General features: G+C 47.1%; 1 protein-coding gene across 19 annotated transcripts in view; it reads left to right on the top strand.

The window, feature by feature from the left end:
- Positions 1 to 25441, top strand: part of rreb1a (ras responsive element binding protein 1a) — a 290993-nt gene that overhangs the window by 175285 nt on the left and 90267 nt on the right. For 5 of the 19 annotated variants that reach the window (XM_063070046.1, XM_063070047.1, XM_063070045.1 and 2 more), the window contains 4 exons: positions 11685 to 11822; positions 13642 to 13841; positions 19947 to 20036; positions 23777 to 23940. In XM_063070046.1, the coding sequence (XP_062926116.1) occupies positions 11685 to 11822; positions 13642 to 13841; positions 19947 to 20036; positions 23777 to 23940 (592 nt within the window). Of the gene's footprint in view, positions 1 to 5630; positions 6221 to 8783; positions 8870 to 11681; positions 11823 to 12845; positions 13398 to 13641; positions 13842 to 19946; positions 20037 to 23776; positions 23941 to 25441 lie in introns of those variants that run through there. The other 14 variants (XM_063070051.1, XM_063070042.1, XM_063070043.1 and 11 more) reach the window with 7 other exon arrangements.

A 25441-nucleotide genomic window follows, 5' to 3' on the forward strand; every position in this document is an offset into this window, starting at 1 on the left:
AACGTGACACTATTACAGCTGGGAGCTTTGGAGTTTGGAGTTCAATTCCGGTGCTGTCGTAGAGTCGTAGTAAAGTACAGCACAGAAACAGGCCCTTCGGCCTGTCTAGTCCATGCTGAGCCATTAAAACTGCTACTCCCATCGCCCTGCACCAGGACCATACCCCTGCCATCCGTGTACCTGTCCAAGCCCTCCTTGCTGTCTGTAAGGAGTTCAAAGTAAATGTTATAATCAAAGTACATACAGAATATGTCACCATTTACAAACCTGAGATTCATTTTCCTGCAGGCGTACTCAAGCAAATCTGTAGAATAGTATCTATAACAGGATCAGTGAAAGATCAACCAGAGTGCAGAAGACAACATACTGCAATTAGCAATAAATAATGAGAATATGAATTAATGGAATAGAGTCCGCAAGGTGAGATCATTAGTTGTAGGAACATTTTGATGGATGGACAGTATCCCCTTTTGTTCAAGAGCCTGATGGTTGAGGGGTAGTAACTGTTGTTGAACCTGGTGGTGTGAGTCCTGAGGCTCCTGTACCTTCTACCTGATGGCAGCAGTGAGAAGAGAGCATGGCCTGGGTGGTGAGGATCTTTGATGATGGATGCTGCTTTTCTACGGCAACGTTTCATGTAGGTGTGCTCAATTGTGGGGAGGATTTTACCCGCAATGTACAGGGCCTTTTGTAAGATTTTCTGTTCAAAGACATTGGTGTTTCCATACCAAGCCATGAGTTTGTACAGTGTGTCCGTGACTGTGTTGTTTTCCTCCAGCTGATCCAGATTCCTCACATAATTCAGACGCACTGGTTCATTGGTCATTGTAATTTGGCCTGTGAGTAGGCTAGGGGTAAATTGCTAGTCTCGTCGGGCCAAAGGGTTTGTTCAGCGCTGTCTCTATAAATACATAGAACATAGAATAGTACAGCACATTACAGGCCCTTCGGCCCACAATGTTGTGCCGACCCTCAAACCCTGCCTCCCATATAAGCTCCCACCTTAAATTCCTCCATATACCTGTCCAGTAGTCTCTCAAACTTCACGAGTGTATCTGCCTCCACCACTGACTCAGGCAGTGCATTCCACGCACCAACCACTCTCTGAGTAAAAAACCTTCTTCTAATATCCCCCTTGAACTTCCCACCCCTTACCTTAAAACCATGTCCTCTTGTATTGAGCAGTGGTGCCCTGGGGAAGAGGAGCTGGCTATCCACTCTATCTATTTCTCTTAATATCTTGTACACCTCTATCATGTCTCCTCTCATCCTCCTTCTCTCCAAAGAGTAAAGCCCTAGCTCCCTTAATCTCTGATCATAATGCATACTCTCTAAACCAGGCAGCATCCTGGTAAATCTCCTCTGTACCCTTTCCAATGCTTCCACATCCTTCCTATAGTGAGGCGACCAGAACTGGACACAGTACTCCAAGTGTGGCCTAACCAGAGTTTTATAGAGCTGCATCATTACATCACGACTCTTAAACTCTATCCCTCGACTTATGAAAGCTAACACCCCATAAGCTTTCTTAACTACCCTATCCACCTGTGAGGCAACTTTCAGGGATCTGTGGACATGTACCCCGAGATCCCTCTGCTCCTCCACACTACCAAGTATCCTGCCATTTACTTTGTACTCTGCCTTGGAGTTTGTCCTTCCAAAGTGTACCACCTCACACTTCTTCGGGTTGAACTCCATCTGCCACTTCTCAGCCCACTTCTGCATCCTATCAATGTCTCCATAAAATGAACCATAAAATAAATGTGATGGTACTGCTCTGGAACTGGGCTTTTTCACCTAATCAGAATAGCAAAGTGAGCCAACACTGCAGAGTGAGAGCAAGCAGGAGGCATCACTGGACAGGGACTGGCTCACTGGCCCTGACCGTCCCAAGCAGTTCACCTCAAATTCAACTCCATCCGCACAAGTCCATGTGTGCCCCCTTGCAGCGGCAATAGCTGCAATATTCACACAAAAAAACTTACATTAAAATTAAATTATTCATCATTCTTACAGGAAAGAACACAATGAGAACACAAATTGGACAGTGGATCCAAAGTGAGGTAGTGATTGGGGACATGCAGGTTGGTTGAAAATGGAAGTAGCTGTTCTTGAAGCTGATGGCGTGGGATTCAGGCGTCTGTACCTCATGCCTGATGGAGGCCACAAGGAAATGATGTGGCCTGGACGGTGGGGATAGTGCGTTCCACGGTGGGTAGGGGTGTACAGTCCCACACAGTGTCATTCCTGGCCGCTTCCTGTGCAGAAGGTACCGGTTTAAGTCCGGAACTTCAATGGCATCGTGTCTCACCAACACTGGAGACATTTCCAGTAAATGTGACCTAGTGTTTGAAGAGTGGCAGACTGGTGAGGAGTTTGGCTGACTGTGTAGCGGGCAGGGTCACTGGCAGACCACCATGGTCATAGATGGCTGAGCGATTGACGGACACCATAGCCAATAGAAATAGGCCGAATCAAAAAGGTAACACTGAAGCTTAGCTTAACAGGAAGTGTGTGTAAGGTATGGTAACCTTAATGAGTCACAAGAGGTAGTGTGTGGGTCCCACTTTATCTTCAAGTTCATGTGACTGCACTTCACAATGTCAGGAATGATCTGATTGTATTTTTTGGACCAAATGCATTTAAAGTGAAGGACAGATTATTAATGCGGGTGAGTTTTAGTCGTGGAACTATGCAGCATAAAACAGGTCCCTGGTCCACCCTGCCCTTGGTTACCATGGTACCCATCAGGTTAGTCCCATTTTCCTGTGTTTGACCCATATTCCTCATGTACTTATCCCCATCATTTACCTGCTACTGTGCCTGTACCAACAGCTTCACCTGTCATTTACCTGCTACTGTGCCTGTACCAACAGCTTCACCTGTCATTTAACTGTTACTGTACCTGTCCCAACAGCTTCACCTGTCATTTACCTGTTACTGTACCTGTCCCAACAGCTTCACCTGTCATTTAACTGTAACTGTGCCTGTCCCAACAGCTTCACCTGTCATTTACCTGTTACTGTGCCTGTCCCAACAGCTTCACCTGTCATTTACCTGTTACTGTGCCTGTACCAACAGCTTCACCTGTCATTTAACTGTTACTGTACCTGTCCCAACAGCTTCACCTGTCATTTAACTGTAACTGTGCCTGTCCCAACAACTTCACCTGTCATTTACCTGTTACTGTGCCTGTCCCAACAGCTTCACCTGTCATTTACCTGTTACTGTGCCTGTACCAACAGCTTCACCTGTCATTTAACTGTAACCGTGCCTGTCCCAACAGCTTCACCTGTCATTTACCTGTTACTGTTCCTGTCCCAACAGCTTCACCTGTCATTTACCTGTTACTGTGCCTGTCCCAACAGCTTCACCTGTCATTTACCTGTTACTGTTCCTGTACCAACAGCTTCACCTGTCATTTAACTGTTACTGTACCTGTCCCAACAGCTTCACCTGTCATTTACCTGTTACTGTGCCTGTCCCAACAGCTTCACCTGTCATTTACCTGTTACTGTGCCTGTCCCAACAGCTTCACCTGTCATTTACCTGTTACTGTGCCTGTCCCAACAGCTTCACCTGTCATTTAACTGTAACTGTGCCTGTCCCAACAACTTCACCTGTCATTTACCTGTTACTGTGCCTGTACCAACAGCTTCACCTGTCATTTAACTGTTACTGTACCTGTCCCAACAGCTTCACCTGTCATTTACCTGCTACTGTGCCTGTACCAACAGCTTCACCTGTCATTTAACTGTTACTGTACCTGTCCCAACAGCTTCACCTGTCATTTAACTGTAACTGTGCCTGTCCCAACAACTTCACCTGTCATTTACCTGTTACTGTGCCTGTACCAACAGCTTCACCTGTCATTTAACTGTTACTGTACCTGTCCCAACAGCTTCACCTGTCATTTACCTGCTACTGTGCCTGTACCAACAGCTTCACCTGTCATTTAACTGTTACTGTACCTGTCCCAACAGCTTCACCTGTCATTTAACTGTAACTGTGCCTGTCCCAACAACTTCACCTGTCATTTACCTGTTACTGTGCCTGTACCAACAGCTTCACCTGTCATTTAACTGTTACTGTACCTGTCCCAACAGCTTCACCTGTCATTTAACTGTAACTGTGCCTGTCCCAACAGCTTCACCTGTCATTTACCTGTTACTGTGCCTGTCCCAACAGCTTCACCTGTCATTTACCTGTTACTGTGCCTGTACCAACAGCTTCACCTGTCATTTAACTGTTACTGTACCTGTCCCAACAGCTTCACCTGTCATTTAACTGTAACTGTGCCTGTCCCAACAACTTCACCTGTCATTTACCTGTTACTGTGCCTGTCCCAACAGCTTCACCTGTCATTTACCTGTTACTGTGCCTGTACCAACAGCTTCACCTGTCATTTAACTGTAACCGTGCCTGTCCCAACAGCTTCACCTGTCATTTACCTGTTACTGTTCCTGTCCCAACAGCTTCACCTGTCATTTACCTGTTACTGTGCCTGTCCCAACAGCTTCACCTGTCATTTACCTGTTACTGTTCCTGTACCAACAGCTTCACCTGTCATTTAACTGTTACTGTACCTGTCCCAACAGCTTCACCTGTCATTTACCTGTTACTGTGCCTGTCCCAACAGCTTCACCTGTCATTTACCTGTTACTGTGCCTGTCCCAACAGCTTCACCTGTCATTTACCTGTTACTGTGCCTGTCCCAACAGCTTCACCTGTCATTTAACTGTAACTGTGACTGTACCAACAGCTTCACCTGTCACCTGTTCCAAAAGCTTCACCTGGTACATTCGCACCACCCTCTCGTGTGAACAACTTGCCCCTCTTATTCCCCTCTCACCTTCAGCCAAGCTTGTGATTGCCTTTGCCTGGGACGAAGACTGTGTGCATTCCCCTTGTGATTTGTCACCTCTCAGTGTCCTACACTGCCTGTCCAGCCTCCCTTTATAACTCAGGCCCTCAAGTCCTGGCACTGTTCTTGTAAACCTTTCCTGCACTTTTCCAGTTTAATCTTTTCCTTCTGGTGACGGTACACAATACTCCACGTGCACTCTCACATACACCTTGTACAATGGCAGTGTAATGTTCCAGCTCCTGTACTGATGAAGGCCAGGATTTCCTGGGTTGAGCGATTGTGAGCTACAGCGGACACCGGGATGCAGTGCTGATGTGCCGTGGACCCCGGCTGAGTGTGGTGAGGATTCAGTGCCCTGTCCGATTGTTTTCACAAACCTGTTTGTGGGAGCTTGCTGTGTACAATTTCCATTGCACTTGCTGTGAGAGCATTTAGAAGCTGCTCTGTGGTTGTGAACAATGGCAGAGAAATGTAGATCCTGCTGTAAACTCGGGGCAGATATTGACGGAATTGTGGCAGCCCAGGTGTTGCCGGTTACCTGCATTTTGTGGCATTGCTGCTGCAGCATCAGTACTGCATGCCGGAAAGCAAGGCTCCTCCCCCCGGCACCACTCCGATAGCTGTCGGTTACATCATCACAACCGCTTGAAAAACAGTTAAATCACTTTAAAATATTCATTTGAAATTGCATGCAATAAATTAATTAAAATTTTATGACACCTTTTTTAAAGCAACCATCTTTTAAGTGAAAGTCTGGCCGTTCTGGGTGGTGAGTTTCAGACGCACCAGGTGTGCCGTCTCTGAGCCCATCGCAGGCTGGCCCATGCATGTCGCTGAGTTTGACCGGAAATGCCTTTCAGACGTATTTGCATCGGACCACTGGTGCAGAAACTCACTCGGTCGAGCAGTATCTGAGGGGAAAGACATTGTGGATGTTTCAGTTCAAGGACCAGGGCTGCCTGGCCTGCTGAGTCCCCTGCAGCTTGTTCTCTGATCCACTGATCCCAGTGGCTGCGGGCTCTTGTGTTTCCACTTTTCCTCACCCTGCACTGCTGAGGTGCGGATGTGAGACATGCGCAGATCCGCGCATGCAGAACCTTGTGAACCGGCTCCAGGCTTTGGGTGCCTAACTGTGTTGTCATCAGATCGTCTTGTCGTTAGTGGGAGAGGCTGGTTTATTTATTGACACCGCCTTTAAATCTCAGAGCAAAGTATTTCTTGTTGTTTGACCTTCAGCGGTGAACCCAGTGTCCAGGATAGCCATGCTGTGCACAGTGTGTGGCTGACTTGCGGGAACATTCCTCTGCTTCAGATACAGTCCTGCTGGATGCAAGGGGCCAGACTCATCCCAAGGTATGAGCTGGGAGAGACAAAGCACCCTCTGCCTGGCAGACTGGAGTAATGGGAGTGAGCTGGGCCTGGAGTTCTCTGCTGAAAAAGGAACTGTGTCTCCGTTCAGGCCGGAGTTCTGGCTCCAGGCCTCACTGCACTGAAGGCTCAGATGTCAGCCCTGGGCCCTGTGCTGTTCGTGACAGGCATCAAGGGCAGAGCTGCCAGCACACAGCAGTCTGGGCTGGAGGGGAGGGGTGGCGTCTGGAAAAGTCCCACAGCCCAAACCCTGCCTGCCAGCCTGCAAAAGCTGTACGGGCCTGCAGCTGGTTTCTCCGAGGCCCTGCCGAGCTCCGCGCACCTCACTAGTCATCAACTGCTGAGGCAGGGAAGGTTACCGCACCGTGCCCACTGTTCCACTGTAATTGTGAAACCAGTGAGGCTGACTCAACCTCTGTCAGCAAAGGTGTGGTACCTGTGACAAGTTTTCTCAGCAATTCACTCCCAAAGCAGGCTGGAAATGTTTCTTTTCACAGATGTTGTCAGGCTGTGATGTGATTACCTCTGTTTTAGGATCACACATGGCAATTACATTGCAATGACTAGATCTCGCCACTCCAATGTGACTAATGTAGTTATCTAATCGGAGATCTTCAGAATGGAATTGTGGTGCCTTCTTTCAATGCCGTTTGACTCCAGAGCCACTCACACACTCATGTAGAATTTGCTTCTGTGCAATAACCACTCCCAGTTCCCAGCAGGAGACTTTACAGTTTGAGCAGGGAATTTGTGAAAAGTCAGAGAGTTCTGTGAAAAGATCATTCAACACTGCACACTGTCGTCCGTTTACATTTCTATAGCAGCTGGGGCTGGCTTGCTTCGAGCCTGTCTCAGGATTTGTGCGTTGGTAGTGGTGACATGTTAATTAAATAATTAACATCACATGCCCCTGCCTCCTGCCCCCCCCCCACCACCACATCCATGCCCTGTGCAGTAACTTGAACCTCAGCTGGTAATGAGTGTAGTAAGATGTGACAGGTCAGCTCTTCCTGGTTTTGATCAGGGGTGGGTGAGGGCCGCCGTCGGTCAGAGTGTCCAGGGATATTGCATCTGAGCTGGCTAGACACACAAGCCTGGGCCGAGGGCAGCTTGTTGCCTGTGGAGCTCTCCCTCTCCACGCATCTGATGAACCCAAAGGAACGGCAGAGACCGATACAGTTTGGTACCAGCAGCGTCACAGGAGTTTCCAGTCAGCACTGAACTCAGTGTAGGGAGCCTTAAGGCTCCAGCTCTGGATTTTTCCCTCGGGGTTTACACCCGAAGCCTTCCCCGTGAGTGGGTACAGCCACAAGGCAGCGGAGGTTTCAGATCAGAGCTTTCCTTCTCCTAGATGAACTGCCAGCCATTGCTGACGACCCCCATCTGTCTGAAGTGACTGGTTTTAAGGCACCAGTTACCTGCCTTTACCCCTTCTCTTGTCAGTAGAAATGGTTCCCCTGGGCTTAGTAGCTAAGCCACATGTGAAGGCCAGGAGCCGGACTTGGTTGTCAGAGGCTATTTGACCCGCACGCCATTGGGCGCATTTAATAGGTAGTGGGAGCTGGTTCCCATTATCACCCCTGGCTATAACAGCCTAAAGGTACCCTTCAATTTTCACTATGTATTTGTTAGGCCCAATTTTCTGGTGCAGATAGTAACCTCATTACTTTTGGAAGTTTATTTTCGTTCTTTGCGATATTGGGGTGGGGGGGCGGGTAATAAAGGTGTATGCATTTCAAAGGGGTTGATCATGTGCTTTCTAGGGCATCCTGCAAACTATGAATCAAGCATGCCTGATCTTGGCACTGCTCTGTAATGACAGCCAGGTGGATTTTCATTTGTGTGATGCTGGTTGGCAGGCAACCTGGTTTCAGGACTCCCAGCGTTTTCAGACAGCACTCCATCTGTAGCGTGTTCTTTCCAGAGGCAAGCCAAGACTAAGGGGTTGCTGCTCTATATGAGGGAGGCCTCTCCTTTTGGATGAGACGATTGGCTGCAGTTGTTGAATTCAGTGCCTAGACTGCCGTGGATTAGCCAGGAAACACCACAACGCAGGAGGGTTAGAACATCATTTATAAATGTTCTTGACCTCTTGCGTGGAGCACCTTCCTGTACACTGTGAATCAGTGCCAGCGTCTTGCTGTTCCTGTGATGACTTAACCTGTTAGTTCATTGCTTAAGGAGCAACATACTGGGATTCAACAATTAGTTCCAGTGAGAGCTCAGAAAATATCTGTACAGCAAGAGAAAGAATCAAACTAAATCATAGCCTTAGTGTGCTGCTATTGGGTGCTTGGCAACCAATGGGTGAAAGCCTTAGTGTGCTACTGAGTGCTTGACAACCAATGGGTGAGCATCTAGACAAGCACCTGGGTTATCAGGGAGTAGAAGGCTTGGAGTAGACGGGTGGAATGGCTGGCACGAGGTCATGGTCTGATGGGCCTGTTTCTATGCCGGCCGACTCTGTAGGCAATCAGTATGCAAGGGCCTTGGGCCGTTGGTCAGTGTTTTACGGCCAATGGGTGATTACTGGAGCATATTGATTGTCACAACATAGCTCCACAGGGCAGCACACTGGAACCACTGCCTCACCACACCAGATACACGTGCTTATCCAGACCCCAGGTGCAATCTGTGAGCAGCTTACTTATTCTCTTTGTAAATCCTGAATTTTCCCTGGGTTTGCTGGTTTCTTTTCTTCCCACATCCCAAAGGCATACAAAGACGATTTGTTTTTTCTCTCTCTCTCTCTGGATTGGGTGTCTGACGGTTTTCTTTATGGGTTCCTTCGGGTTTCTTCGTTCTGTGGCTGCCTGTAAGGAGACGAATCTCAAGGTTGCGTAATGCATACATACTTCGATGGTAACTGCACTGAACTTGGAACTTTTGAACAAACTAGCTGATAGTTTAATTGTTGGTGAATAGTACTGGGGGAATTGATAAGAATGTAGGGAGTGTAAGAGTAAGAACGGGCACTTGATAATCAGACTCAGTGGGCTGAAAAGCTTGTTTCCGTGCTGTGTTTCTTCAGGCCTGGTGAAGTGCTGTTGAATGACGGCAGGACAGTAGTGTGATGGAAGACCACTGCAGGCTTCCTGAGCCCCACCTGCTCCATTCCTGAGGATGTCCTCCATCGATCAGTGCAGGACAGCCTTTCCCAACACATTCGACATACAGCCCCTGAGTATGGCCCAGAGAGAAGAGACATACTTTCACCAGTAGCCAACCTCAGCTCACTCTTTAGCCTCTCCATCCTCTGCATTGTGAAGCTGGCTGGAGCAGCAGCCAGCGCTGGATAAGCTACACCATCCCTCTGTTGAATATGAGGAAAATCCTGAACCCTCCCCGCACTCACAGCCTCCGTTCCCCATCCGTGGTCTCCCGTTCACCTGCTGCAGCCCCATGAACTTTGAGCCTTGAGTCCACCCGGTCACCAAGCCTGGTAACTTGCAGCTCTGTGCCGTCACCTGGCTGTGCCCCAGCTGCCGCTGAAAATCCCCACCCACACCTACATGACTTACAGACCCAACCGTCCCAACTTGCCTCTGGCTCACCCTCCTCAACCTGTTGTCCATCCACCCTCTGACACCAAGCCCTGTCCACTTCTCCACTCTTTCCTGTTTAAAAACCACCCTACTTGTAAAGTTCTCATTTTCAAACCCCTACCTACTTCACTGATCTCTCCAATTCTGATCACCTTTGCATTCAGTGATAGAGACATAGAAACAGGCCCTTCAACCCATTGTTTCTAAGCTGGTCCCCTTTGCCTGCATTTGGCTTAGTTGCCTCTAAACCTTTCCTATCCATGTACCTGCCCAGGTCTCTCAGATGTTGTTAATGTACACCTCCTCTGACAGCTCATTCCATATATGCACCACCCTCTGGCTGAAAAAGTTGCCCCACAGATTCCTATTAGGTCTCTCTCACCTTACCCTAAACCCATGGCCTTTTGTTCTTCACCGTTTCTCATCCCTGGGAAAAGACTGAGTGCTTTCAACCTGTCCATGCCGTCCATAAGATCACCCTCAGTCTCCTACACTCCTGTGAGAACCATCTGAAGCTGTTCAGCTTCTCCATAACTCTGTCCCTCAGGTCCGAGCAACATTCTCCGCCCTCCTTCCAGTCTAGTCGTTTGTCCTGATAGTAGAGTAATCCAAAACTGAAATAATATACCAAATGTGGTCTCACCCGTGTCTTGTACAACTGCGACATAACACGCCAACCTCTGTACCCTGACCCCCGATAGTGAAAGCCAGGCTGCCAAAGCCAAAGCTTTCTTAACCTCTCTGTCCACCTGCAGGGATTCATGTACTCCTGAGTCCCTCTCAGCTCCGAGATCTGAAGCTCATGAATCACCACCCTCTTCGATGTCCTTATCTCCTGTGTCCTTTGTCCAGCTTCTTCCTGCAGCCAGCCAGGAGTCGCGTTGGTTATGAACCTTAGCAGGAAATGTTGGTGCACCACTGTTAAACCTGTTAGCACATTGAGATGCCTATGGGATGCAACTTAAAGTAATTCTGAAACAGAAAACCTTAACCCCAGTCTGCTTTTCTTTCCAAAAAGAGTACAGAAGTTCTGGCAACACTAACAGGTTAGACAAGTTTTATGGAGAGAGAAAGAAAGAGATAATATTTCAGGTATGGACCTGGAAAAGAGCTGAATCTGTTTGATTTGCTGGGAGTTTCCAGCATTTTCCTTTTTCACTGTCAGAGATTTCCAGCATCTGTTGTATTTTCTTTAGATAGAGTGCAGACCCAGCCCTTGTAGCCCAACAAGCCTCACTGCCCCACACCCCACCCATGTAACACTAGACTAATCTCAGGACAGTTTACAATGACCAATTAACCTACTAACTGGCACGTCTTTGGACTGTGGGAGGAAATCCGATCACCTGGAGGAAACCCACGTGGTCATACAAACTCCGTACAGTGTGCGCTGGAATTGAATTCGAAACTCCAGTGCCCCGAGTTGTAATAGCGTCACGGCCAACCAGTATGCTATCGTGGCTGGTTTTAATTTGCTGTAGAAAATAGAGCAGTACCTCACAGGGTAGGCCCTTCAGCCCATCATGTTGTACTGTACTAATTACGGGAATGACACCTGATCCCTTCTGTGGTACATGGTCTTTTTCCTCAAATTCTCTTGAGTTTCCTCATGCATCCACACAGAGAGAGAAAGCTCGCTCTTGATAACTAATACTGGATGTCACTGAGTTAAGTGACAGTGGAGTCGAAATTAGAATCTGGTGGAGACAGGATCAACTTGCATGTTAGGCAAGTAAATGCCGTGCCTGCATTCCATGTGTGTGACTATATTGGGATCACTGTGGAGAGTACCCTTTCTACAGGGTGCATATGAAGATGTCATGTGTCTCCAAGCAGCTGCGAGTCTGTAGGAAGGTTGAGTGCTTTCCCTAATTACTCTTTGCTTTCTGTCTTGACTTTAGCAGTGGCGGACAATGGGTCAGAGGAGAAGGTTGATGTGGGCCAGACCCCTCATGCTGAACTGACATTGTCAGGTGATGGGAGTGAAGACCAGGAAGCTGACGATGATGTCCAACCTAAAGCCCAGAATGGAAGCGGAGGTAGTTTGTATCTCAGTATGATAGTAGGGTGGGGTGGGAAGAAGGAGGTGGTTGTTGATCTTACTGAAGTCCTCTTGGGTTTGAGGTCAATTTACATTAGCTCTGCCACTCTTTGGCCACCCCTATGCCTTGGAAGGGTTAGTACTGATGAGGTTGAGGTACTGCATCATTTTTTTGTGGGCCTAAAATTCTGACAGGATCCCAGTCTGTTAACTGGATTCTGCCATTGGTCTCCATTATGGTGTTGCTTCTAGTCTCTGGTGAGAGATCCAATCTCCAGCCATAGGCCAATGACTGAGTGTCAGACCTACCCACGAAAATTTCCACAGTTCACCAGGTTGTGGGCTGACCATTTCTTTTGCCTGAATGCACAAGGCACTCAGAACTTGTTGAACACCCAGTTTGTTCAAAGGCAGGCTATTCGGCCCACATGGACAGTACCAGTGAAACGTTTAGCTCTCTCTTGCATGTGTCAAGGTGAGTTAGCTGTTACACATTAATCTGAAGTTGATGAGATGTTTCAGGATTACAGGGAAAGTGTGGAGTTAGTTGTCAGGTAAACCATGGAGTTTAATGACCGACCAGCCTTGATGGACTGGGTGCCCTGCTCCCATTCCTCGATTCCTACTGGGCTGTTCTTGCAAAAATACTCTTCATTGCCCTTTTTAATAATTGTTGGCACTGATTTTAAAGTTGGTTTTATTGCAGTTCAGTGCAGTTTTTCCTATTTTATGGTACTCTGTTAACCATTGTATATTTAACAGAAGATTTAAGGATGTCTTCCAATGATTACGCACAATGATGCCATTGTCTGTTGCCCAAGATGATTGACAAGTGGCCTTACACACACCCAAGAGACAGGCTTGCCAGCTTCTGCTTAAAGGTCACTGGGTGTGCAGCTGGTACAGACACTCCGGAGCTGCCCTTCAGTGGCATGTCCTGGAGCATTGGGGATCAAAGGTTCTGTGCAGACACAACCCCAGTTTAGAAGGACAAAGTCTATCATTGCAGCATTCTGCCTTTTGGTTTGCAGTGTAACTGAACACATGCCCTGCTATCAGTATCTCCATTCTACTATTACTTTGGAAAAATGTGACTGATGCTGGGAGTTGGGGTGGACTTTGCCCTCTCACTGAGGTGTAGCCTCTGCCTTTGATGTGGAAGAAATCAAAGACAGGTTTATTGTCACGCAGAAGTACAGTGAAGAACGTGCAGCAGCATCAGAGGCACAACATTCACAAGCAAAAACATAAATTAAATATATATCATCCATAAAAGGCCTGTCCATTGTAAAGCAAATTGGCTAGACGGAGGTAGTGATTAAGGTTCTGTTGGTTGGTTCAGGAATCAAATAGTTGAAGGGAAGTGACTGTTCTTGAACTTGCTGATGTGGCACTCCTGCCCAATGGCAGCAGCAAGAAGATGGTATGGCCTGATGATGGGCCTCTTTGGTGGTAATCACTGTCTTGTTGAGACAGTTCCTCATGTAGGTGGTGGGGATGGAAGTGCCTTTGATGTACTGGGCTGAACTTACTATATTCCTGTGCATTTGAACTGCCATATCAAGACCACAATGCGGTAAGTTAGGATGCTTTTACCAGTACAGCTCTAGATGTTTGCTGAAGTGTTTGTCGACATGCCGAACTTCCTTAACCTTCTAAGAAAGTAAAGACGCTGGTACATCTTGCTTGTGACTACATCTCTGTGCTAGGTCAGTTGATATGTTAATACACCATTGTGCTGTTTGGGTAATCACCACTATCGGAGCCATTGATGCCTTCTGTGAAATGACTGGCCAACATCTTTCTGCTAATCTCCACAGGTGACGAACCGGAGGTGATTGTGCCCATGGAGGGGAGAGCAACAGTTGTGCCAAGCAATCCTGAGGGTGATGACTTGTCCTCAGTAAAGTCCATGATGTCGACGGTGATGAGTGTGGGAAACCTGAGTGCGGAGGTGGGCAAGCCTCCGAGTGACAAGAGCCCCACGAAGATCGCTGCCTCTACACGGAAAATCAAGCAGGTAGGCAGCTGACCGAGCCCCCTCTGGGATTTTCACACCCTCCTTCATAGAGTCATGGAGAGAAGCAGCACGGAAACACCAGGCCTGTGCTGACCATCAACCATCCATTTACACTGATCCCACACTCCCCAACAACTCCCTCAAAATTCTGCCCCCCACTGGGACAATTTATGGTCGACAGTTCACCTACCACCCACACTTCTTGGGATGAGGGAGCTCCTCATCTGACCAAATCACCGAATCTCACCCCATCTCACCAAAGCACCTGTGGTCACAGGGAGAACATGCAAACTCTAGAGTCAGGGTCAAGATTGAACCCTGGTCACTGGCACTTTGAGACAGTGATTCTGCCAGCTGCTTCACTTCTTCCTGGGCACATACCCACCATGGATGCAGTTTCCTTCCTGTCGGCTGAGGCTGTGGGGTTGGGGATTGGAAGCAGAAGGTCCCCAGCACATCTGCAGAGGGGTGTGTACGATGCGCAGCGGGCAAGGCAGCTACTGGGATACGTTGATATGTATTACCTTCGGGCAGTTCAGTGTAAACAGTATGAGGGTCAGATCCTCTGAACTGTGTGTGTGGGTGGGTGGGTGAGTGGTTTGCACTGCCTTTCACGTGATACACCCTGCAGTGACAGCCCCACCTGCTCAGAAATGCAGAGCTCTTGCGGGCCGTTGCCAAGGACGTGCTACACACCGGCGTTTTATCCTGTGCAAGCTTTTAGTTTATTTTTAAAACTGTTGCGCTGGCTGGCTGGAGTGAGGACCTGCGGACCACCAGGAGCAGCTGTGTGCGCGGTAAACGTTTGTACTTTCCCCTGTAACCCAGTTGTTTGGTTGACCTGCCCTGGGTTTGCGCTGTGTACTGGTATGGGAGACAGCATTATCCCTGGTTAATAATAAACTGCAGAGTCAATATTCCCCAGGCCAGGCAGTCTGGCACAGTCACTCAGATCCTTGGTCCAAGGTTAAACAGCAGGAGGCGGGGCAAGGCTGCCGAGAGAACAGACGATGCACGGAGAGCAAGGGACGGAGAGAGGGGACAAATTGACAAAACATGCAATTGTCAAATGGAAAGACAAATATTTAAAGTATCTGTGCTGCCTTTCTTAATGCCGGAATGCCACAGAACATTCCAAGGCCTTGGGGTCCCAGCAGTAATGTGAGAATTTCAGCAGCAAGATCCCATTCAAAGTGTGGTATCCCTTCACCCATTCCCAACACCACCAAGTGAACTCTGGGCAGGAAACAAGGCAAGCTCCTTGTCCAAAGAATACCAGGGGTTCACCTACTTCTTCCTATCAGAGTTCCCTATCCACCAGGCCACACTCACTTGCACTGCGTTAATCTGTCATTAAATGCAGCCTTTCGAACTCTTTGCAAGAGTGATTTTGTTCCAGCCGGTTATCCCTGTTTGAAAGGGATGGACGAGATGTACAAAATGAGCTGTTTCACTACATCCATATATTAGAATCACAAGTGTTGATTGATTGAATTATCGGGAGGAGTTCAATATTCTGGCTCTCATTTCCCCGGAGTGAAGAATGTCATCACGAATGTTACCTTTGGTCCCCACCTGACACTCAGCTCTCACCTGGGCTCTAAGTAGCTGTTGGTGTGGGACAGCGGTCACACCCCAGTAGTCTTCTTTGACAGGTGGGGGTGGCCGGCAGGTCTCGTACCCCGGTGAGATAGGGACATGCCTGTTCTAGCATGTGAAGTCAGCTCTAGCAGGCTGGGAGGATGAGATCGACGGTGAGATCCAGTGGCCAGGAAGGCAGTTCTATAACACCCTGTGGAGAGCGAAGAGCATGACAAAGCACAGAAGAAGTCATGGTCATCCACTGATCTTAAGGATGACTACTCCTACCACTGGACCTGGGCTTCTGTGTAACTGTCCCAGTTTACACTTTAAAATGGTCCTGCACGGGTTTCCTGTCATCTTTAGATAACCACGAGTGGTACTGGTACTGTTCTCCTGTGTTCTGTATTTCAATTAATACATAATTTGTTACTCAGTTAAACGGTAATTTTTTTAAAAAACATTTTTAACTATTCCCATGAAATTTGGGCTAATTGGGACAGCCACTTAATGTACTGGATGTGATGTATCTCAATTGACCAGAATCTACTGTATATAAAATAGGAAAGTCATAGATAGATAGCTAGTGTCTGTTTCTCATGGTAGAGCTGTCTAAAGCTATAAGACGTGTTGCAGGTGAGTGGAGAGAAGGTTAAAAGGCGTTCTGTGCGATGCATTTTTAAAATAACAAGTAGGGGGAGGCAGGAACAGTAACGACATTTAAAAGGATTCTGGACAGAAAGCATAAAGGGGTGTGGATTTAATGCAGGCAAGTGTGATTGGTATGGATAGGCATAGATGTGTTGGGCTGAAGGGCCTCTATCAATACTACACTACTCTGCCTTGATCAAACAGTCAGTCTCAGCCAGGCTTGTTGCAGGCTGTCTACCTGCTGTCTGATGGCAATGTTACTGACAGTGGTGAGGCCCTGACGTGTCCTGGTGCACGTGGTGGGCAGGGCTTGGCTGCAGAACCAAAATCATGATTTAAGTCAGGTGGGGAATCAGCAGCCCTGGAGATGGCTCGGAGTTCAGTCCAGGAACTTGTCAAGGCTTTTCACCCTGCTCTGGGAATTCAGTTCCATTGTGATGGTCAAAAATGTCATTGGATTACATTATTCAATAAAAATATCCTTTGTTTTCTAAATGGCTGCAATGGTTTGTGCAGAGGCCCAGCGAGAGTCACCGTCAAACAGCATGGAAAGAGGCCTAAGTCTGTGCTGACCATCAAAATAACTCTACACTAACCCTATTTTATTTCCCTTGTGTTTCCCTCAGCCCCCCTTAACATCCACTCCCCAGATTCTACTCCTCACCGACACAAAGGGGCAATTTACCTCACATGTTCCATAGTAGGGTTTTTCAAAAAATAACTTACTGTGTCTTAAAATGTATTCAGCCCCCACATGTATTCTCACATTTTACTGTCTCACTTTCTAAATTTAAAATATATTATAGGATTTTTTTGAGCTAATCCACGAGTGTTGTGCATCATATCAAATCAAAAGAAAAAATCCAGAAGCCATTCAACGATTTATGAAAAATTAAAAACCAAATCTATGAGGCTGAAGAAGTATTTATCTCCTTTGTAATTACCACACTAACGACCCTCAGGTACAACACTGTATATTATCTTACAACTCACCCAGTTTGTTGATGTAGAAAATTGGAGCATCACCTGTTTTTAATAGATTCATAAGAATAAGTACCCCTTCTCTCTGTAAGGTCCAACAGACTAAACCAAAATGAAGACAAAAGAGCATTCAATGCATGTCAGGGGAAAGGATAATAGAGAGGCACAAATCTGAGGAAGGGTATAAGACCACCTGAAAGGCACTGAACATACCTCGGAGCTCAGTACAGTCCATTGTGAAAAACATGAAGCCACAGCCACACTGCCTAGGTCAGGCTGTCCCTCTAAACTTACTCAGCGGAGAAGAATGGCAGTTGTAGAAAAGGCTGAGTGAGTTGCAGAAGCCAGTGGCTGGTTTGTGGCTGCACACTCTGTAAGGCCTTGTACATAATGGATACTTATATGTGCGGCAAAGAAGCAGCCCTGGCTAAAAAATAAAACATAACCTTGCCCTTAAAAACTTTGCAAAGCATCACTTAAAAGATACTGAAAATATGTGGCAGAAGGTCTTGTGGGACTGAAGGGATTACTTTGCTAGAAGGCAGCACAGACTTGGCAGAATGGCATCATCCTGTAATGATTCTGTTAAGAGATAGAGTACATCAAATTACAGTCTCCCCTAAATACAGCTAAATCTGACAGATTTATTCAGCTTTTCCATATCTTCAACAAAATTGTCATTTACCACGGTGTGAGCAAATACCTTTAGCCCTGTTTCCGGCCATGCTGTCACTCCCCAGGCCACTCTGCCACCATTATATAGTGCTGTATGAATGTCTTACACACACACACACACACACACCCACAGACACACAGAGACACACACACACACACACACCACACACACAGATATGGACACACAGACATACAGAGACACACACACACACACACACACACACACACACACACCACACACACAGATATGGACACACAGACATACAGAGACACACACACAGACACACAGAGACACACACACATACACACCACACACAGATACAGACACACAGACACACACACACACACAGAGACACACACACACACACACACACACACACACACACACAGACACACACACACACACGGACACACAGACACACACACAGACACGGACACACAGACACACACACACGCACATGCACACAGACATACACGCACATAGACACGCACACATACAGACGCACACATATATATACACACACACACACACGCACACACACACAGCGTGAGAGTGCCCAAGACTCTTGCACAGTTCTGTAGGAGTTATATGTATTACACGGTACCGCTGCTGCATGAAAGCAAATTTCACGACATAGGTGAGTGATGATAAAGTTGATGCTGATATGGGTCTGTGTTGTGGGCTGGGAGTTGGAAGGGGGCAGGGAGAGGAGAGTCATGATTGGGAAAAGGGGAAGGGAGACATTCTGTAATGATGAATAAACCCATTGTTTGAATTCAGATAACCTTGCCTGGTGTCTCGGGTTAATGTGTCTGCACCCACGCCACTGCCCACCTCTGGGATTTCTTCTATGCCACATGTCCCACATCCGTCCCGTGGCACTCCACCCTCACCAGTCCCAATATCCTTTGTTCCCACTAGATTTACAAACTCAGTCTCCACTCCATGTTCACAAATACAGTACTGTGGGACATCTTTGGTACCCTGGCAATGTGTATGTGCCTAAGGCCTTTACACAGAACTCTATCTTGAGCAGTATGTTGATGGATAGACTGGGTTGGTTGAGGATCTGTATGAACGTAGCAGAATTCTTATGAGGCATTTCTAAAGCAAAACAATTAAAAATGTAAATTCTGTATGGTTGACTTTTGTAGCCAACATTACATTTGATCAGGGAATGAAAATGTGAATTACTTTTCTGGCAAGCTCAAGGCAGAGTGATGCACACAGAACCCTGGAGATAAAAGGGTTTGGGTTTGAGTATTTACATAAAGACTCATTTACAAAGAAGCCAGATACCACGGTGCCCCTACGCTGCCTCTTTGAACAGCCAGTACAGACCAGATCGACTGATTGACCTTCTGTATTGCTTTTGTGATTTGGAATTCACTTGTTGATGGGATGTTGGTAACAGATTCGTCAGCAAGCTTAGGGATAAAAGAGAGACGGGGGCCACTGCAGATGCTGCAACGTGGAGCAACACAGAACTCGGCGGCTTGAGCATCGTCTCTGAGGGAGAGGAAAGGATTTGTTGATGTTTCAGGCTGAGACCTCACATTAGTCCTGATGTAGGTCTCAACTTGAAATATCAGCAATTCTCTTCCCTTCTTCCCACTGATGCTGCTTGACTGGCTGAGTTCCTCCAGCAGGTTGCCTGTGGCAGCTGGATGAATGTCAGGAAGGTCCAGTTCCCCATCCTGTTGCAACGTGTGGAGGATGCATCTGATTGGGGAATTCTACCTGGGGATCAGGTGGGAAAAGGGCATCACCTGTTGCATAGGGCTTTGTTTCTATCTAAAAATACACTCTGTTTGAAAAAGCCTTTACCAGCTCAGGAGGAAGCAGTTAGCTGTATCATGGGTCAATCATTGTCCCAGCACATTGCGGGCACCTAACTGCTCAGGCCAACAGCTATCTTTTGCTTATTATTCCGAAGCTTTTTCTTAGTAAGAAAGAGATCTGACTCACTTGTCGTGGGAGTGAAGTTGTCGGAGGGCAACCCTTTATGGAAATTTTCTTTCATGAGCTGTCTTCCAAACCAAGAGCTGCATGAGGAACCGTTGGAGGAGTGTAAGCTGCCTTGGGGAAGCAGCTGAGCATGTGAAGAAGACTGTGTGTGACCAGCCCGCTTACACTTCATAGGGCTGCTCTCTGTACCACTCCCTCCTGCTCACCTCTTCTTCTTCAATGTGTTTCTCAATTTTGTCATCCTACAGGAAACCAAAGAAGAGAAGTCTTCCTTCATCTGCCCATTATGTGGGAAGAACTGTGGGACCCAGCACCAGTTAACTATGCACATTCGACAGGTATGCTCTGACCATTTATCCTCTGTGTCCCTAGGGCCTTGGGCCTTTTGTACAGTCAATAGTCACCTTTGTAGGTTTGATGTGGTCTACATGCAGAGCCTAACGTTGCTCTAAATCCCTCATAAGTCCATGAACAGGAGCATAGAAACATAGAAAACCTACAGCACAATACAGGTCCTTTGACCCACAATTCTGTGCCGAACATGTCCCTACCTTAGAACTACCTAGGCTTACCCACAACCCTCTACTTTTCTAAGCTCCATGTATCCATCCAGGAGTCCCTTAAAAGACGCTATCATTTCCGCCTCCACCGCTGCCGCCAACAGCCCATTCCATCACTCACCATTCTCTGCGTAAAAAACTTACCCCGACATCTCCTCTGTACCTGCTTCCAAGCACCTTAAAACTGTGCCCTCTCGTGTTAGCCATTTCAGCCCTGGGAAAAAGCCTCTGACTATCCACACGATTAATGCCTCTCAACATCTTATACACCTCTATCAGGTCACCTCTCATCCTCCGTTGCTCCAAGGAGAAAAGGCCGAGTTCACTCAACCTATTCTCATAAGGCATGCTCTCCAATCCAGGCAACATCCTTGTAAATCTCCTGTGCACCCTTTTTATGGTTTCCACGTCCTTCCAGTAGTGAGGCGACCAGAACTGAGCACAGTACTCCAATGTGTTTAGTCACATCCTCAAAAAATTCAATCAGGCTCATAAGGCAAGACCTACCTTTGACAAAGCCATGCTGACTATTCCTAATCATATTATGCCTCTCCAAATGTTCATAAATCCTACCTCTCAGGATCTTCTCCATCAACTTACCAACACTGAAGTAAGACTCACTGGTCTATAATTTCCTGGGTTATCTCTACTCCCTTTCTTGAATAAGGGAACAACATCCGCAACCATCCAATCCGCCGGAACCTCTCCCGTCCCCATTGATGATGCAAAGATCATCGCCAGAGGCTCAGCAATCTCCTCCCTCACCTCCCACAGTAGCCTGGGGTATATCGCGTCCTGTCCTGGTGACTTATCCAACTTGATGCTTTCCAGGGATATGGGGAGAAGGCAGGAACTGGATACTGATTGTGGATGATTAGCCATGATCACAGTGAACGGTGGTGCTGGCTCGAGGGGCTGAATGGCCTACTCCTGAACCTATTGTCTATTGTCAAAAGCTCCAGCACATCCTCTTTCTTAATATCTACATTCTCAAGCTTTACAGTCCACTGTAAGTCATCCCTACGATTGCCGAGATCGCCATGAGCACTTGCAGCAGATTCCCCATCCCTCTGCATTAGACTCTCATTATTTTGACAGTGCATGTAACGACCATGTTGTTGACATGTTTCACAACATAATTAAATTGTACATGCCATGAGATCAATAGAAGCAGACCTTCAAACTACAGACTCTTCTCATATTCATTTGATCTGTGACCTTATTCTATAATCTTACAATGCATGAGAGCCATCAATGCTATATAAATCTGATATAAAGTATTCTCATTCTCTTTATACAGAGTGATCGGGCTGAGGAATTCACATTGTGATACAATGCCTTGTTTAAAGTATTGAGCTCCAACACTTTGCTCACCTAAATGAGTATTAGAATCAGGGATTTTGATTAATTTAACTGAGAATTTTTCTTTGTTAATCACATACTCTTTTTTTTCCCAAGTAGAGCCCAAAAAAAAACAGGGAAAATTGTAAAGCTTGCAAAACCTAAAGTTCAAAAACGGAAATGTCAGCAGTTCAAAAGTATTCATCCCCCTAAGTCATTGGGTATCTTTAAAGTGGAGGCTGATAGGTTCTTGAAGATTAAGGGTGTCAAAGGTTACGGGAAGAAGGCAGGAGAATGTGTTTGAGAAGAATAAGAAATCAGCCATGACGGAATGGTGTAGGACCATTGACACCCTGAGCCAATAGGCTGGTGCTGGACTTATTTCCTGGCATAGTTTACATATTACTATTTAATTATTTATGGTGCAACTGTAACGAAAACCAATTTCTCTCAGGATCAATAAAGTATGACTATGACTATGAGACTCGATGGACTGAATGGCCTCGTTCTGCTCCTTTTGTCTTATGGTCTTACTGAAGTTAAAACACCATCCTGATGGAGTGACCCATCCATGTTCCCCAGTAGAGGAATCTAAAAGGAATTTGGAGAAAGTGAGAGGGTGGGACTAACTGGACCTCGTCCCATAAACCTATACCCTTTTGATCCCCAACCTCGGGAAGAAGTGTGCTCATTCACCCCAATTTTCTGCCCCATATAATTTGATATACTTGTATACGTAAGTGTACCCCTCAGTCTCCTATGCTCCACGAAAAGAAGTCTTTGCCTGTCGAACCTCTCCCAACAATGGGTCCTACATGTAAACAAGCGCATGAGATTCACACAATTTTAAATTCTGGCGATTTTGTGTAACCTGTGTTCTCGGAAACCCAATGTCCATGTTGTTACGTAGCAAACCTAGTAAGTTGCTCACTGCAGGCAGTGACACACTAAATATGGGTGCAGTAGGATGAAGAGAAGGTTTGGAACTGAGTTAAGCTGTTTAACTTTTACCAAGTGCAGCTAAGGTTTACAAGGAGTGAGGCATTTCCATTCAGTGTTTGCTTCTGATGCTTTCATCGAAGCTTCTTTTATTCAGACGTTCTTCCCCTTCCTTCTACGCAACTTTGACATTGGGGTCCAGCTCTGCTAACTCAACAGCATGTCGGAGGAGTGTGTCCTTCTGCAGACACCAGTTACACCGAGTCTTCAGCAATTCACTTGGATCTTACAACAGGACTGTACAGTAACCGGCCATTCAGCCTATCAGTCAGTACAGGGACAGGCCATTCAGCCCATCAGTACAGTACAGCAACAGGCCATTCAGCCCATCAGAACTGTACAGGGACAGGCCATTCAGCCCATCAGTACAGTACAGCAACAGGCCATTCAGCCCATCAGAACTGTACAGGGACAGGCCATTCAGCCCATCAGTACAATGCAGCGACAGGCCATTCAGCCTACCAGTACTGCACAGGGACAGGCCATTCAGCCCGTCAGGACTGTACAGGGACAGGCCATTCAGCCATCAGTACTGTACAGTAACAGGCCATTCAGCCCGTCAGGACTGTACAGGGACAGGCCATTCAGCCATCAGTACTGTACAAAACATGATGCCAAATTAAACTGAGTCTCGTCTCTCTGGAAATGATCCATATCCCACCATTCTCTGCATACTCCATCTAAAAACCTCGAGTGCCATTCCCAGAGGCCTACTTTCTCAAGGCATGGTGCTGACATGACCCAGTCACTCTCAGATCATTAAAGTGGAAAGAATACAGAGAAGATTTGCAAGGGTGTTGCCATGGTTTAGGGGCCTGGTTTATGGAGAGGTTGACCAGGATCTTATTCACTGGAGCTTTGGAGACTAAGGGTGTGACCTTCTGGAGGTGTGTAAGATCATGAAGGATATTGATAGGGTGAACACATATAGTCTTTCTCCCAGGAAAGGGGAGTGAAAAATTAGAAGGCGTAGGTTTTGGGGGGGCGGTGCAATTTACAAAGAACCCGAGTGTTAATTTCTTCCTGCAGAGGATGATACATACAAGGATTGAGCTGTGAGAGGAAGCGTTTGACACAGGTTTATGGATAGGAAAGGTCTGGAGAGATAGAGGCTCCATGTGGACAAGTAGGACTAGCTCGCTGGGCACCATGTTTAATTGGAGTAAATGTCTTTACAGCACAACACAGACAATGGAGCGAACAACCATTCCTGCAGCATCTGCGGTAAATCTCTGAGCTCAGCCAGTTCACTAGACCGTCACATGCTGGTCCATTCTGGGGAGCGGCCCTACACCTGCTCGATCTGCCAGCAAGCCTTCACCACCAATGGTAACATGCACAGGTAAGTCTTGTGGTGAGCGTGTGATCTCTCTCAGGGCAGATGGTATCACTGTCAGAAACTGGACAAAATGGCAGGAATCTGGAGCAGGTGAGCATCTCGTTGCTGGAACCCGTGATGGTGATTAGAGTGGTCCTCCTTCGCTGATTTGTCTAGCATCCATGTTTAGTGCTTCAGAAATCAGACATCCTGAAAGTGTAGGTACAATTGTATTGTTTACGAAGCACTTGAGTAGATACAGGGAGGGGTGAGGGTGGGGCTTAAAGGGATATGGGTCAAAAGCAATTGCTGGGCACCATGGACTGGTTATCTATCCTCTCCCAGCCTCTTACTTCATCTCCTCTCCTCCATCCACTCACATTCCCTCTACCTGGTCTCACCTATCACCTGCCAACTTGTTCTCCCTCCCCTCACCCCCACCTTCCCATTCTGGTTCCTCTTCCTCCTCCTTTTTCTTCCCCCATCCTTTCCAGTCCTGATGAAGGGTCTTGGTCCAAATCATGGACTGTTTATTCCCCTCCATAGATGCTGCCTGACCCGCTGAGTTCCTCCAGCATTTTGTGTGTTTTGCTGAAGATTTCCAGCACCTGTAGAATCCCTTGTGTTTATGCCTTGCTTGGGGTTGGCTGCAGTGGGGTCAGATTTGGGGATTCTCACTGCCCCAGTTCCAGTAACTCTTACCTCCAGTGTTCACCACACCCCCCCCACTTCCTTTCCCTTAACCATCCTACTTTTGTCCCCAACCTCTTCTTCCCCGCCCCCCCCGCCCGCTCCCATCTGCCCACCGGCTCTGTCCTCCCCTCTCTCTGTCTGCTCCTGGTTCCACATGCCTTTCACCTCCCCACTTTATCACCTTCAGGCATCAGCTGTGGAGAGTCAACGTTTCTGGTTGAATCTCCGTCTGGATCCAGCAGTCTCTGTGTCTCCATGATCACCTCCCTCTACTCACCGCTGACAGCTAATGTGTTCCTGTTAATCGCCCTCCAATCTCACACACCCTTCCCCCAACCTGCTTTGCTTCTTTCTTTTGCCTGTTTCCATCTATCATGTCTCAATTCCAGCAGGCTGGATCTGTCCCTCCTTCACCCCTCCCCCTTCAGTCCATCAATCACTTCTGGCTGCTCTCCCAGCACACCTCACCTGCCCAGTACTGACTACTCACGTTGGCACTCTCAGTCCTGACGTGTCATTTCAACCTAAAACATAGACAATTCTGCTCCTCTCGCAGACTCCGCTCGAGGAAAGTCCTTGCCTGTCCAACCTCTCTCTATAACTCAATCCTTTATGTTTTGGCAACATCCTTATAAATCTTTTCTGTACTCTTTCCTGTAATTCTTCTTCCCCTCTGCCATCCGATTCCCAAATGGACATTGAACCCGTGAGTACTACCTCACTTTTTTAATATACAGTATATTACTCCTATTTTTGCACAACTTTTAATCTATTTAATATAAGTATACTGTAATTTATTTTTGTATTTTTCTTTTCTGTGCTATGTATTACA

This window comes from Mobula hypostoma, chromosome 17, assembly GCF_963921235.1.
Source record: "Mobula hypostoma chromosome 17, sMobHyp1.1, whole genome shotgun sequence".
Lineage (NCBI taxonomy): Eukaryota > Metazoa > Chordata > Chondrichthyes > Myliobatiformes > Myliobatidae > Mobula > Mobula hypostoma.